Below are 16,401 nucleotides of genomic sequence, written 5' to 3' on the forward strand. Positions count from 1 at the left end.
AGCCGCAGGTTCCCTACCCCTGGGCTAGTCACAGTTCTTTGGAGCTCTCTCAGCCCCACCCGCCTCACAGGGTGTTTGTTGTGGGGGGGAAAGGGAAAGGAGATTGTAAGCCCCTTTGAACCTCCTTACAGGAAAGAAAGCGGAGAGGGATATAAATCCAAACTCTTCTTCTTCATCATCTTTCTCTGACTCAATGCTCTAACCACAGCAGCACATAGCTGATGCTATTCCATGCACAACATACACCTGACGTGCACGGACGCTGAAACATGTATATGGCATATTAAAAGTTTATGTATTTGCAATTTGAGCAGCTGCTGTCGCAAGCGCAAATAAACTTGGAAGTAAGTCTGTCACAGAACCTGCTTCCTAAGGTGTGTTCAGGACTGGGCAATTAGAAGAATAAAAACAGTTCTTGGAAACTGAATGCAATAAATGTTTTGGCACTCATCAGAACTTTCTCCAGGCGTGAACTTTGCCTCAACTTATCAGCCTCTGGTGCTGAAGGAACACCCAGGTGTGCTTCAATACTACATTATTTTAACAGTGTAATATATGCTCATAAATAAGTAACAGCATCTCCCTGAATTCTATAGGTATCAGGGGTCATTGTATACACTCAGTGGTATTCGAATGTTCTGGTGTTATCTCAGCTCTGAATTGTGAAACTGAAATTTACAAGAAAAATTAATCATATGATAAAACAGTATCTGTGATCAGAGGATATTTTAAATCCTGTTTGTGACCACTGTGTATGACATTCCTCACTTACTGTACACTGCAGCTTCCTGTTTGGTACCACAGATCTATACTATGGTCTTCTGTCTGTTGGTATACCGAACATGCACTTCAGAAATAGAATATGCGACATATTTGCAAGCAGTCTTGGAGTCGAAACCATCTCACTCTATTCTGTAAGATCCTGGCCGCTGGTTTGGGACCAGTCATAGAATGGAGTTGTAGATTTATCTAGTATAGATCACCTTTATCTAACTATCGCAGACTTCATACAGAGAATAATAACAACTCAGTAACGGTGTGTTGGCACATTTAGGCTAATATGAGCCATGTTGATATGGTGGAATATAATTCATACCGTAAGGTTTGTCAGCGTTGATTTTTTCCACATTTTTGGGCTCATAACTGCTAACTCGAGCTTATAAAATCTGCCCCGATGTTCTAGAATGCCGCCTCGTTTTTTCCCTAATCTAGTTTTGGGCCTTGGTTTGCACCAGAGACTATTTTGCACTCGCGCATCTATGCAGGCCGTCTGCCGTTGGAATCTCCGTGCCCTTCTGGAGATCTTGTTGATGCTGGACAGAGGTCCAAAATAGTTTACTCTGAGCTGCCGATTTCACATTGTGGGTTGGCAGCGGCCATCTAAGGAATGGGGAGATCTTACAGTTCAGTCTCAGCATGCAGCCGGTGAGATTGTCCGGACTGAAGGGTCATCAAGATGGCGACTTCCTCGAGCTCATATTTTTTTCTGGTTGGCATGGGAATAACGGTGACAACCTTGCAGTGGTGTTCAGGATATGAGGACCAAAAATCTGCAATTATTCAGATACTGGCCTGCTTTCCATTGACAGAGGACCACCACTCCTCTGAAATCTAGGGTTGCTTCTGAAGTGGCTACTGCAGTTTGAATCCAGTAGCTTGTTTGGTCAGCTTCATTTGGAATCATAGAGTTGGAAGAGACCCCCAAGGGCCATCCAGTCCAACCCCCTCCAATGCAGGAACACACCATCAAAGCACTCCTAACAGATGGCCATCCAGCCTCTGTTTAAAACCTCCAAAGAAGGAGACTCCACCACACTGCGAGGTTGTGCATTCTACTGTCGAACAGCCCTGACAGTCAGGAATTTTTTCCTGATGTTTAGGTGGAATCTCTTTTCCTTCCCCTTGAACCCATGACTCCTGGTCCTAGTCTCTGGAGCAGCAGGAAACAAGCTTGCTCCCTCACCAACATGACATCCCTTCAAACTTCTAAACATGGCTGCTATGTTGCCTCTTAACCTTCTCTTCACCAAACTAATTTAGTTTGTAAGCTAGTGACTGGGTTCGTTATTCCTTTCTTCGTAGTCTCCGGAGGCTGACTTCTGCCCTGCTTTTTCCCAGGGGCTGCTCCTTTGAAACAGGCCGAAAGATTCAGCTGGTGCAAAAATGCTACCTGGTGCTGACTATCCCCCACTTTATCCAAGGAGCCTGAAGCAGCATGCACAATCTGCCCCCTTCCCCAGCCTGTCTTCACAACAACTCTGTGAGGTAAGCTAGGCTCGGAGACTTGCCCAGGTCCCCCAGCAGCTGTGACTGTGTGGGAACTGAACACAGGTGTCTCTCCTCCACCGCCACCTCTTGGTGGGGGCGGGTAATTTGGCACTCTAACCATCACATAGCGCTGGTGCTGAAGGGAAGGAATCGATCGGGGAGTTGCATTGGCTATTCAGTTGAAGGCCCATGTTCCAGGCAGTTATGCTTACTTCTAAAGCTGTGTGCTTGAGGTCAGCAGCTGAGGCCCTGTAAAAAAAAGAAAGCATGCGTAGGCAAGCCGTAGAACAGTGATGGCGAACCTATGGCACGGGTGCCAGAGGTGGCACTCAGAACCCTCTCTGTGGGCACGCATTCACAAAGTTCATCATGTGGGGGGTGAAAAATAACGCGCGCGCGCACACACATCTAGGCTGGCCTGGGCCACTGAGCACAACATGTGCGCACCGTGGTGAGCAGGGAGGACTCAGCTGGCAGGCCTGATGCCTGTGCTCCAGGTGGCTGCTGCCCAAGAGGGGGGCACAGAGGAGGCAGAGATGCTAGAGAGGCACAGAGTGGTGCGCGCAGGGCTTGATGGCTAGAGCAGGCTGGCCCCTGCTCGAGCGGGTGGGGCGGAGGAAGAGGGAGCCAACCGGTTTTTTCTAAACTAAAACCTCAGCATTCAGGTTAAACTGTCGGGTTGGCACTTTGCGATAAATAAGTGGGGTTTGGGTTGCAATTTGGGCACTCGGTCTCGAAAAGGTTCGCCGTCACTGCCATAGAACAACAATATTAGGATAAGCCCTTTGTTGGAACTGACAATCTTTGGAAACCTATTTGCAGCCTTTGAGAAGGGAGCATAATCCCCTTTAGTTACGAGAGCTCATAGAGACACTGGAATTAGTTTCGTTTCAGAGGTTAGCCGTGTGTGTCTGCAGTAGAACTACTAGCTTCGAGGCCAGTAGCCTCTTTGAGAGCAACAGGATTTTCAAGGGATAAGCGGTGGAGTTGTAAGCTCGTTTTGACTCTTGAAACCTCTAACTCCTTGTTGGTCTTGAAGATGCTGCTGGACGTGATTCTGGCTGAAATAACTTCGTTAGGTTCTCCTTTCATTGCCTGAATATTCGGAGAGGTGTTTTGCATTTTCAGTTAGATGTTCTGTTTATTCTTGGTGAGTTTTGATAGATGCCTTCAGGATTTTTAGAATGAGTATTGAAGGCAACTTAAATAGTTGAAGCTTTGGTTTTTACAGTGAGAAATGGTTGCGCGTCTGTTGTTTGGTTTGGAGAACTTGGGCGAGGCGTTGTTTGTCTTTCCAGTTACCCTGTAGGCCCAGTTACCTTGTAGGGCTTTTTTAAAAAAAAGGCTTGGTGATCATGTGGCTTTACCGTGGAAAAGCCAGACACATCTGGGCAATGCCACTTTTCAATCCACAGAAAACCGACCTCCATAACCAGAACGAAAGCACAAATACAAAGTGCGTGCGTTCCTGACTGACACGATGTACCGGTGCTAAAGGACTCGAGGCTGCCAAATGATCTCCCTGTGGCTCCTTGGCGCGCTCCCGGTTCGACTCTTCCTGCCGCCTCCTACTTGTTTAGCTTCTCAGTGCTGATGCGTGGGCACAACTGTGAACCGCTTCCATGGCAACTACCTTCATCTGGTGACTGAGCTGCGAATAGGGGGTTAAACGATGCCCGATTTATTCAAAATATATGGAATCCGTGCGGGGTTTTTTTTTGCTCTCTTCAGGTAGGGGAGCGGCTCGCACCTCTCCACCTTTTCCGATGACTCGTAGTGTGTTTTCCCAAGAAAACTCCCATGTCCTAGTAGGATTCTAAGCGGTTCTTAAGCTCTGCCTCTGCAGTCACAGAGCCTCTGACCACGTCCCTCTTCATGTTGTGAGACTCTTCTATTGCCTGGTCAGCTCGGCCACTTTAGATGTTCTGGCGTTCCGCTTGTCTAATCAGTCTGTTGTGTCAGTTGGTGCTGTATCTAGGTATCTAGAACAGCTGTTCCCTATTGAGCAATACACAATGTTAACCCGGAGTAGGTAGTTTAGTGTGAAGCAGAAGCTGGAATGAAGAACCAGGATGAAGTCCTTCTACTCCCAGCGTGGTGTAGTGGTTAAGAGCAGGTGGACTCTAATCTGGAGAACCGGGTTTGATTCCCCACTCCTCCAACTGAGCGGCAGAGGCTTATCTGGTGAACCAGGTGTGTTTCCGCACTTCTACATCCCTGCTGGGTGACCTTGGGTTAGTCACAGTTCTTGGGGAACTCTCTCAGCCCCACCTACCTCACAAGGTGTCTGTTGTGGAGAGAGGAAGGGAAAGGAGCTTGTCAGCCACCTTCAGTCTCCTTACAGGAGAGAAAGGTGGGATATAAATCCAAACTCCTCTTCTTGCAATACAGTGTCTGTTTTTGTATTAACGTGTTAGACATACAGCAAAAACTCTCTGGGCTTGATGTGACCGTTGCCTGTCCCACCAGTTGTCGGGGGTCATCTAGCCTGCAAGCTGTTGTGGCACCAGTGGGCTGTCTAGCAAGGACCGTCGCAGTAAAGGGTTCTTTTTTATGGTGCCCAGAAACGTCAGCTACCTCTGTGCAAGTGTTCAACATTAACTGAAAAGGGCTTGTGGCAATTGAGTCCTCCAGTATACGATAAGCTGTTTTCAGAAGTGTTATGATATTCATTGATCACCTGATCCGTTGATCTGCCGAGGAGCGGAGCTTTCTTTTAACACACCCCCCCCCCCCCAATACGGCACCACAGTCCCTTCTTTGGTTTAGTTAAGGAGGCTTGGATGCTCATTTTCTTCAAGCCAGCCAACCGAGAAACTCACTGAGTTTCAGTTGGCTCCAGCACCTCCAGCTCATTAGCTTTATAGATAATCTTATCAGCCAGCTGTGCTTCTGTTTTGTTCAGGGACAGTTCAAAGCGATGCCCGAGTGTTGGGTGGTGTCTGGGAGGCCTCGCTTGCAACTTTGGAAACTTTTTTTTGGCATGTTGCTGAGGCTCCCATGCTGACTGCCGAAGCCGAGAAGAGGCTTGTGGAAAACAGACTCCGAACAGGCAAATTAATACTTGCCATTAAACCATATGGCAGTGATGGTGAACCTTTTCGAGACCGAGTGCTCAAATTGCAACCCAAAACCCACTTATTTATCGCAAAGTGCCAACATGGCAATATAACCTGAATACTGAGGTTTTAGTTTAGAAAAAACGGTTGGCTCCGAGGCGTGCGTTACTCGGGAATAAGCTTGGTGAAGCAACCATGCAACACTTCGAATGGGTGAATCACAACCCTAGGAGGGTTTACTCAGAAGCAAGACCCATTGCCAGCAACCGAGCTTACTCCCAGGTAAAGGATCGTGCCCAGGTCAGCCTAATGTGTGTGTGTGGGGGGGTGATTTTCCAGCCCCCCCCCCACATGATGAACTCTGTGCGCGCTTGCCCACAGAGAGGGCTCTGAGTGCCACCTCTGGCACCCGTGCCATAGGTTCGCCACCACTGCCATATGGGTTTCATAGAAAGTGCATGGGATGTCGTAAACTTTTGGCCTAAAGTCTAGAAATTAAGCTCTGTGCACATCCCTTCTAACTTCAGAGTCAATTCTAGGCACCAGATGGCGAAACTGTCAGGTGTTATCCTTGGAATCGCATCTAGCAAGTGTTTACATCCTTGACTTATTGAGCAAAGATGGTCTCCTGGGTGTTTCGACTTGTCTGGAAGGTGTATTGTGATTCACCTGTGAGTAAACCCGCCTAGGATTGGGCTGCCTTTAATGCTCTCAGGTAAATTGGAGCCTATGTGTTGGCTGGAAAAGTGTCTTTCCTTACAAAGGTAATTCTTAATTGTGTTCGTCTCTGAAATTATCAACTAAGTAGAACTCCTCCTTTCTCCAGTTTGGTGTTTCAGTGTAGGAAGATGGAAGGAAGCTGAAACTATAAGCACATCTGAATCTCCCCCCCCCCCTCCCGCCGCTGTAGTATGGGCCAGTTACGGTCTTTCTAGCCTACCTTATAGGGTGGTTGTGAGGATAAGCGAATGGTGGCAGCTGCTTAAGGGATATAAAGATGGGGTATAAATGAAATAAATTTGGGCAGAGTCTTTCATCTCCTTCTGTAGGCTGCCCGATTTCTTATTTTTTAAACATATCAAGGGAATTCTGTCAAATTGCAACACACATTATTTATATATATATCTCAGTTCTGCATAGATTTGTTTTTTAATGAGAACTTTCAAAGGCTTTCTAGGTTGGTCTGTTTCTACTCACTTTTAGAAGAAGAAGAAGAAGAGGAGTAGGAGGAGTAGGAGTTTGGATTTATACCCCCCCCCCCTTCTCTCCCGAAAGGAGACTCAAAGGGAATTACAATCTCCTTTCCCTTACCCCTCCACCCCCCCAAAAAAAACACCCTGTGAGGTGGGTGGGACTGAGAGAGCTCCGAAGAACTGTGACTAGCCCAAGGTCACCCAGCAGGCATGTGTTGGAGTGCGCAAGCTAATCTAGTTCCCCAGATAAGCCTCCACAGCTCAAGTGGCAGAACGGGGAATCAAACCCAGTTCTCCAGATTAGAATGCACCTGCTCTTAACCACTACGCCACTGCTGCTCCTCAACTGACCAAAGCAAATAGCTGCCCGCGTCGCGCATTGTGAAGTTGCCTCTCCTTCCTCCTGGTTGTGGTCTCCCGAGCAAGCTCGCCCTGCATTGTGTTCTCACAGCTGGCCAGGTTCCATGAGCCCTCGCGCATTCTAGGGTGATGCGGAGCTTCAACACCAGCTAGCCAATTAGGCTTCCCTGAAGATTATGTTCCAAACTACGTAAGATTTTTGTTGGGCTAAACAGCAACATGCTCTTATGACTATCCTTTGAGCCAGGTAGGTCCCGATAAGCAGGTGAGCCGTAGGGGAAGGGCCCAAGGGGGCAGCGGTCCGGGAGGAAAAGGGGTCTCGTTTCAGTCGCCAACCGCAAGAAGAGAACATCGTAAATAGTATTATTGTGCATTTCTGATTTCTCCGAGATGGGAACCAAATATTCCAAGACTGAAGCTGTAGGAAATGGAGGAACAGAGACTATCACTTGATTTGGGGGCGGGGGGGGGGGAGCGTGAGGGGGCAGCCGGCAATTGTGGCATCACGACTGTTCCTGCGATCCCCAGAATGTAAAAGCAAAGGGTTACATTTGAACCGATCGTTCTGTTGGAAACTGAAATCACAGTCGTCGGGTTCCTATTTTCGGGAGCAGCTTGTTCTTTTATAAATAGGATGTGGCTCTTACAGTTGCCCTCTCTTTTTCTCTCCCTTTCTAGGTCGTATAAGATTTTTCTCCCCCCCCCCCCACCCCCTTCTACCTCTTGGAGGATTCCGGAGCCGCCCGTCGACTGCCCTGCGGATACGATGCCAAAAGATCTCCAAACGATTCTATAGTTTGACCCGATGTTCTTAGGGATTATATATTTCTTTCTTCAAGAGTAAAGTGCACAGTCGAAATCTCGGCCGCTGACAGATAACTTTTATTTTAAGATCATGGACCATTTTCCTAGGGAGAAAGATGAAAGGCAACGAACGGGGAAGGGAAACCCGGGGAGAAATTCCCATGGCTCCCGAGCGTCAAGTTCCACGTCGGCCTCCGGTGTCCTTATGGTCGGTCCCAATTTCAGAGTGGGCAAGAAGATAGGCTGCGGCAATTTCGGAGAGCTCAGGTTAGGTAAGGCACACTGACTGCGCTGTTTGGAATGTGGACCATCAAATAAGTCTTGAAAGAGCAACCTGTTTTAATATCCGTGCGTGTAAAAACTGAAGCTGTTGGGGCCAGTGCAAGAGGGGCATCCCCCTTTCTTTCTCAGGGAGGGGGGAGCGGTGCCTTTTCTGAGACAGGTTCTGATGCAACACACCTGACACTTGGAAACAAGACACACCCTTTCAGTCAAAGCTCCTGCCCTGTTCATGGGTTTGTGCAGATTTAATCAGCTAATTGACCAAATATTGGACTCAGCATTGTTCAGACAGAGAAGCAGAAGTGAATTTATGCCCAAGTCTAAATGATATTGGGGTGCTGTGTGGCTTCCAGGCTGTATGGCCGTGTTCTAGCAGCATTCTCTCCTGACGTTTCGCCTGCATCTGTGGCTGGCATCTTCAGATCCTCTGAAGATGCCAGCCACAGATGCAGGCGAAACGTCAGGAGAGAATGCTGCTAGAACACGGCCATACAGCCCGGAAACCTCACAGCACCCCAGTGATTCTGGCCGTGAAAGCCTTCGACAATACACTAAATGATATTGCCCAGACTTTGGTTGCACGAGATCTTGTGCAATCTGAAGCACCAGCAGGATATTTATGTTGGATCCCTCATATGTTATTTCCGTTGGATGAGAGACTCTTTCACTAAGTCTTGTGTGTTAAGGAGTTCTTCTGAAGGGCTGGGAGCAGGCCTGTCGTAATTCTCAGCACTTCTGGAGCTGCTAGCTCTGTGCGTGGTCACCCATACTGCCTTGCTTTCTTTCCACATCACAAAATTCCTTGGGGAGTCAACACTATCCAATGGCTAGAGAGTTTGCCTTGGATATAGAGGAAGAGTTTGGATTTTTATCCCCCCTTTCTCTCCTGTAAGGAGACTCAAAGGGGCTTACAATCTCCTCCCCCACCCACAACAAACACCCTGTGAGGTGGGCAGGCCTGAGAGGGCTCTGAAGAACTGTGTCTAGCTCAAAGTCACCCAGCTGGCGTGTGTAGGATCGCGAAAGCTAATTTGGTTCACCAGATAAGCCTCCACAGCTCAAGTGGCAGAGTGGGGAATCAAATCCGGTTCTCCAGGTTAGAGTGCACCTTCTCTTAACCACAACACCAGGTTGGCGGAGGCGGAGTTCAAGCCCCACCTTTGCTGTCAACACTGGGTGTGGCTTTAGGCTGGTTGTGAAGACCTCTGCTCTTTTGTCTATGAAACTGAAATAGTGGCAACTTGTGCCACAGGTTTATTGTGAGGACAAACTATAATACAGTGAAGCATTTGACAAATGGGGCTATATATGATTGTGTTGACAGCTACATCTAGACCTCCAAATAGATACTTTCTTTGAATTCTGTGTTTTTAAAGTTATTGTTATGGACGATAATCTGTGCCTCAATGAACAACAGGTGTACTTCAAACACACAAGTTCTTCTTAAAACAAGATTTCTCTAGAAAAACCTATGAGATTCCTCTGGCACCAGCTATCAGCAAGAAGTTTATATCTGAAGCAAGATTTTAGAATTTTTGTCTGTCCTCCCGTTGTTTTAACTTGAAGTTAGATTTCTTCATCTACGCATTCAGTTTTGCTAAACTCTGCGTTCCCCAGATCTCCAGATAATTGGGCATCTGCTGCTCCAAGAGGGGCCCATAATAGCTTTTAAAGAAGGACAAAAGTCTATGAATACACTTCAGAAAGAGATGGCTGTCCAGTCTGGGGTCAGAAAATAGATGGAGTTCATAAGGACAGAGACAGTTCCCAAATAAGAGTTCCAAGCTAGCCATCACAGCAGTGAAAAAACCTCTTTCAAGTCAGCATCTGTCCCGTTTCCCCCTTTCAAGCGGGCTGAAGTAAGGGAGTGTGGGGGTGAGCCCAGGAAACTGGACTTCTATTCAGGAGCAGCAGTGGCGTAGTGGTTGAGAGCAGGTGCATTCTAATCTGGAGGAACTGGGTTTGATTCCCCGCTCTGCCGCTTGAGCTGCGGGGGCTTACCTGGGGAATTCAGATTAGCCTGTGCACTCCCACACACGCCAGCTGGGTGACCTTGGGCTAGTCACAGCTTTTCGGAGCTCTCTCAGCCCCGCCCACCTCACAGGGTGTTTGTTGTGAGGGGGGAAGGGCAAGGAGATTGTAAACCCCTTTGAGTCTCCTACAGGACAGAAAGGGGGGATATAAATCCAAACTCTTCTTCTTCGTCTTCTTTTGCCTGCAAAATACCTGGACAGGATTGAACTTTGTTACATGTCAATATTAATGAATCTTTTTCTTTAAGATACTAAAGTTAAAGATTTACTTGGGGGGGGTGCTTTTTCAGGGTACACGTGCCATCATAGTTACTTTACAGCTGTCAGTATCCTACCGCCGAGTTATTTGATTTTCTTATAATTGTTTGGGCTGGGCTCCACAGTTTCATATGATGTCGTCTTAAAAGGATTCCTCCAGCAGCACGGCTCACTGCTTGCTGAAATGCAGACTTGTTCAAATATGCGCCATGATTGCTATTAAAATTGGTGACAGGAATGCTGTGAAATATTTTCTCAGGCGGTCATTAATAAGGAGAAGCCCCGTTAATTCTAACCCCGTTACCCTTATATAGTGACGGTTTATCTTGTCGCTGAGCTGTTAGGGTGGTCCACCTTGTTTCTGGCTGATATTTTTATTTCCCTTATTTTCTGTCCGGTTTCATGATATGCATGAAGTCCCACCTCTACCGCCAGGAAAGTGACATATAAAATAAATACAACGCCAAAGGACAAAAAGAAGAGGTTGGATTTATACCCCACTTTTCTCTCCTGTAAGGAGGCTCAAGGTGGCTTACAATCTCCTCACAACAGACACCTTGTGGGGTAGGTGGGGCTGAGAGAGTTCCACGAGAACTGTGACGAGCCCAAGGTCACCCAGCAGGAGTGTAGGAGTGTGGAAACACATCTGGTTCACTAGATAAGCCTCCGCCACTCAGGTGGAGGAGTGGGGAATCAAACCCGGTTGTCCAGATTAGAATCCACCTGCTCTTAACCACGGCACCATGCTGGCTCCTAAAGACCCCTAAAATGTATATCAGCAGTCCTAAAATGTTTTGTATCAGATTACAGTTGAAATGACATATCTTGCATTGTTCTGTTCCCCAGCCTCCCTTTGCGATTTTGTTTGTGGTACTGTGCATATCTATACCAATTTGCAGCGTCTCTTCTTGTTTGAAGCATGTAAATGCGCTTGAACAAAGTTGGACAGTTAACCTTTTCTCCAGCCTACATTTCAGTGGCTTGTTGTGTGAGGACAAGAACCTTTTCCCCCCCACATCCGCATAGGGCAGTGGTGGTGAGCCTATGGCACGGGTGCCAGAGGTGGCACTCAGAGCCCTCTCTGTGGGCACACGCAAACAGAACTCATCATGTGGGGGGGATTGCCCCCCCCCACACACACATCTAGGCTGGCCTGGGCCACTGGGCTTGATTATTAAACCTAAGACCTAGTTTTGGGGAAGCAGTGTAGGTGAGCCTGCTAAGCGCTGTTAAACCCCACTGATTTTCATGCAAAGAACTAAAGCACGATTCTTTACCTGGGAGTAAGCTTGGTTGCTGGCAATGGGGCTTGCTTCTGAGTAAACCCTCCTAGGGTCGCGATTGATCCGTTCGAAGAGTTGCACGGTTGCTTCAAAGCAAAGCCAACGACTACCACCAAGCTTACTCCGGAGTAACGCATGCCTCGGAGCCAACCGTTTTTTCTAAACGAAAACCTCAGTATTCAGGTTAAATTGCCGTGTTGGCACTTTGCGATAAATAAGTGGGTTTGGGGTTGCAATTTGGGCACTCGGTCTCGAAAAGGTTTGCCATCACTGCCACAGGGCTACTAGTTTCTTTAGAATGGGGGCGGTACCCTTTCATGACTTTTGTCCTAGAAAACTTGACAGCAGGATCATTTCAGAGTCTGTGAACTCATGTCTGCTTTGGAATATGGAGATTCAGCATTTGTTACTCCTCATATAGTTTTGGATAACATCACTGAGAGATAATCCGCATGGCTTCAAAGCAAGCTCTCTGAGTTTAAGAACTCCGTTGGTGACAGCTGTTCCTTAACTTTCAAAAATTGGAATCTACTGCCCTCCTATGTCAGCACAGTATGAATTATTTCACATTCATTACTTTTTCCATTTACATCCTGCAAGCACGCTTTCAAAAATCTTGGGACTCGTGGGGTATCTCATAATTACCTTAGTGTGGAAGCCGCGTCCCAGTGGTTCCCAATTCAAGCAGTCCCATTTTGATTTTAAAAAACAGCAAGGACTTTTGGTTCTGATCCCTGCACGTCTGATCCGTGATTGTCCGTTCCTTTTCATACTGTGCACAGTGCAGCGTATGTGCTCTGTGGCGGCGCCTAATTTTCATTGCAGTTTCTTGCCTCTGAACCACTTTAAAACATTGCAAATGTTTGTTTTTCTGTACATTTTTAAAATATACATATGTGTTTGCAGTGTGCTTCTGCATTTGAAAATTGCGGGAAAACCCAATAATTTTGCAGTCCGTGGAGAACACGCACTGGTTTTCCTGAGCGTTCCCATTAAAAGGGTTGTTTCCATCCTCTAATATAGGTGATACTAGGGAATAAAATGAGTTGCAAATACTTAACGATGCATATGCATCGTATGACAAACTATCAAGAAGAGAAGAAGAAGAGTTTGGATTTATATCCCCCCTTTCTCTCCTATAGGAGACTCAAAGCGGCTTTACAATCTCCTTGCCCTTTCCCCCTCACAACAAACACCCTGTGAGGTAGGTGGGGCTGAGAGAGCTTCGAGAAGCTGTGACTAGCCCAAGGTCACCCAGCTGGCATGTGTGGGAGTGTACAGGCTAATCTGAATTCCCAATAAGCCTCCACAGCTCAGGCGGCAGAGTGGAGAATCAAACCCGGGTCCTCCAGATTAGATACACGAGCTCTGAACCTCCTACGCCACTTATTAAAGAATAACTCAGTACATTTTTAGATCTACGGCAACCACTTGTAAACTTTTTTACCATAAGTTAGCAGTGACTTGACTGCAAAAAAAAAAGAGGAAGGACTAATCTCAGCAATTGGCCATGCTGGCAGGGGCTGATGGGAATTGTAGTCCATGAACAACTGGAGAGCTGCAGGTTGCAGACCCCTGGACTAATCCAATAACAGCAGCAGCAGCAACACCTTTGCATGTAAATAAGTTAAATTAGGCGTAAAACTACCCACTTAGTCAATGTTGGTAGAAAAGAAAAAGCATGAAGGCTATTTGTGATTGGTTGTCCATATAATTAGTCAGAAGCGACTATGAGGTTTCGAATCTTCATCGCCCTTATTAAAAATGCAGCAAATGCACTAATGAGATGAAAAAATGGTTTATAGACCTAAACTGTTGCCTTCCGTCTGCCTCGGTGGTGATGCTTTTTCATTTTTCTCTTTCAGGCAAAAATCTTTACACAAATGAATACGTAGCAATCAAACTGGTGAGTGGGCTGGCGTTTTAAAAACAACTCGGTTGGTTTTGCGCGCTGACAAAAATAGGCCGACGGAGTTTCCTGGATTTGACCGCCTTCTTCTCTGTTTCTCCCCCCTTTCCTTACAGGAGCCGCTAAAATCACGTGCCCCGCAGCTCCATTTAGAGTATAGATTTTATAAACACATTGGCTGTTCAGGTGAGCAAGACTTCTCCCAGTCTTATTTTTCAGCTGACTCAAACGTGGCACTCGGAGGCAGTCCTCGGTATCCCTAGAGCAGGGGTAGGGAACCTGCGGCTCTCCAGATGTTCAGGAACTACATTTCCCATCAGCCCCTACCAGCATGGCCAATTGGCCATGCTGACAGGGGCTGATGGGAATTGTAGTTCCTGAACATCTGGAGAGCCGCAGGTTCCCTACCCCTGCCCTAGAGATATAAAATGAAGTGTTGGAAAGCACGCAGCTGGTCTGATATCGGGAACAGGTGGCCGGGGGGTGGGGGTGGGGGCGGTGGTGGGGAGGCGAGTGTTCAGAGGAAAAGTATAATGATTGATTTGCTTCCAGCTGGTGTGAGAGGGTGCCTACGGGTACTTTGGATCTGGGGGGAAGGGGGCTCTGAGCATCCCTGACCTCACAACTCTTCTGCCCTTTTCTCAGTGAGGATTTAGTGCGTTCACAAGCAAGTTGTGCTGTTACAAGCTGGAGGAATCTAATAATCTTCTTCCTCCTTCAAACCACTTTTCCAATGTCTTGAGCCCCGAAACATCTCAGGGCAAGCCTGACATGTTTGGCAGAATGTATATTCACAACATGCAAGCTAATTTTTTTTTAACCTTGTGCCCGTGCCTCTTTTGGTTGGGCCTTTCAGCAAATGCAGGGGTCAGCAACCCGCAGCTCCGGAGCCGCATGCGGCTCTTTCGCCCTCGTACTGCAGCTCCGCAGCGGCGATTTCAACAATGGCAAGCTGCACTTGGGATGCGGCGAGCGCACTTCCTTCCCCGCCCCCTCCTTCCTCCCTCTGGCGTCCTTTCCCTTTCTTCCCTCCTTTGGCGCCTGGGAAGATAAGGACACCGAAGGAAGGAAGGGAGGGAGGGAGGGAGGGAGGGAGGGAGGGAGGGAGGGAGGGCGGGCGGACGGACGGACGGACGGACGGACGGACGCTCACTGCGCCCCAAGTGCAAGATGCTGTCGTTGACGTTGCTGCCACTGTCTATCCCGCCCGCTTGGCTGAAGGCAGGGTTTGGGGAGGGTGGGGGTGGGGCTTGGGGAGGCGGGACCAAATGGCTCTTTGGGTGCTAAAGGTTGCCGACCCCTGAGCGAATGGAATATTAGCTGGACAGAGCTGTAATACTTCCAAGATCCAAAACTGGTAGCAGTATAGCTTTGAGAATCCGGCCTTTGGACTGCTTAAAACGGGGTGTGTCAAGGAACAGCACAGGGAAATAGCCACTGGAGGAAGGCTTTTTCACCACTGCCAGATGTTGAAAATGGCCGTTTTGGAGTTACTGGTCGGACAAGGATGTCAGCTCTGCCTGGACCTGGGTGAAAGCTCAATGAAATTGAGAATAGCACCCAAGGCTAGCGGTGTGCATTCACACTTGTTCACTGCTCTGGCAGCTGCCACTAAACCAGATGCTGAAGTTGTGTGAGATGTTGACTTATTATCCAGAGCCATCACGCTGGTTTCTTTAAAAAAAGTTCCACAGTAGAGAATCAGTCCACGGGCTGAAGAGATAGGTGAAGATCCCAAAAACCTTGGAAATGCTGGGGGGGGGAGAATTAGAACTAACAAAAGGAAACATTTCTTCACTCAATGCATGATTGGTGTTTGGAATATGCTGCCACAGGCTACTAACCTGAATAGCTTTAAAAGGGGCTTGGACAGATTTGTGGAGGAGAAGTCGATCTAAGGCTGCCACTCTTGATCTTCATTGATCTGAGATTTCAAATGCCTTGGCAGACCAGGTGCTCTGGAGCAGCAGCAGCAGCAGCAGCAGGCCATTGCTTTCACCTCCTGCATGTGAGCTCCCAAAGGCATCTGGTGGGCCACTGCGAGTAGCAGAGTGCTGGACTAGATGGACTCTGGTCTGATCCAGCAGGCTCTTTCTTTCGTTCTTACTTTCCCAGCTAGTTCTGTAAACTGGTTTCATTTCTGGAACATCTTGTTATTGTCCCATCATAAGCTGCTTTTTGAAAATTGAAACATAACAGGCTGTTAACAGTTGACAGGTTATTTTTGATCACACCAGTTGGTAGAAATTGCTGTGTTAGCATATGTTCGCCTCGCAAATTTAAACGCAAAAGGTTGACAGGGTATTATGTGTGGCAGGGGAGAGAATTACACATCCATCCCAGAAACTATTTCAGGGACGAGTTTGGCAGTCAGCAGTCTAGGCCGTGCACTCTGGGAAATTCCCATATTCTAATAGTGATGCTGCTGTACTTCTGTTGGCATCTTCAATTTTATTTCATTACTGTTTCAGCAGAAGGCTTCCCCCAGGTGTACTATTATGGGCCATGTGGAAAGTACAATGCCATGGTACTTGAGCTCCTTGGACCAAGTTTGGAGGACTTATTTGACCTCTGCGATAGAACGTTTACTCTGAAGACCGTTTTAATGATAGCCATCCAGCTGGTGAGTCGACAAAGTATCTGCGTGGGTTAAATCAAACAGGAGTCCCGTGGCACTGAGCAAAGTTTCTTCTGGCCTAAGGTTTTGAGGGCCAGAACTCACGAGAGATTAGGTAGCCAGTGGGGTGAACATGTTTAAGGCGATTCTTGAAGGCTCTGGCAGCCTTTTCCTGACCATTTTGGAGTCTGATCCTTGTACTTAATAAGGAAGAAGAAGAGTTTGGATTTATACCTAACCTTTCTCTCCTGTTAGGAGACTCAAGGTGGCTTACAAGCTCCTTTCCCTTCCTTGCCCCACAACAGACACCTTGTGAGGCAGGTGGGGCTGTGACC

The 16,401-nt window shown here is 47.6% G+C and overlaps 1 protein-coding gene across 1 annotated transcript in view; it reads left to right on the forward strand.

Annotated features, from left to right (window-relative positions):
* Window positions 1-1,948: 1,948 nt before the first annotated feature.
* Window positions 1,949-16,401, forward strand: part of CSNK1G1 (casein kinase 1 gamma 1) — a 15,767-nt gene continuing 1,314 nt past the window's right edge. Inside the window, exons 1-5 of the mRNA XM_048482043.1 lie at window positions 1,949-2,265; window positions 7,559-7,956; window positions 13,406-13,446; window positions 13,566-13,635; window positions 15,921-16,072. Coding sequence (XP_048338000.1) covers window positions 7,776-7,956; window positions 13,406-13,446; window positions 13,566-13,635; window positions 15,921-16,072 — 444 coding nt within the window. The 5' untranslated portion in view covers window positions 1,949-2,265; window positions 7,559-7,775. The remainder of the gene's footprint in view (window positions 2,266-7,558; window positions 7,957-13,405; window positions 13,447-13,565; window positions 13,636-15,920; window positions 16,073-16,401) is intronic.

The sequence above is a fragment of the Sphaerodactylus townsendi genome, linkage group LG17 (assembly GCF_021028975.2).
Source record: "Sphaerodactylus townsendi isolate TG3544 linkage group LG17, MPM_Stown_v2.3, whole genome shotgun sequence".
Lineage (NCBI taxonomy): Eukaryota > Metazoa > Chordata > Lepidosauria > Squamata > Sphaerodactylidae > Sphaerodactylus > Sphaerodactylus townsendi.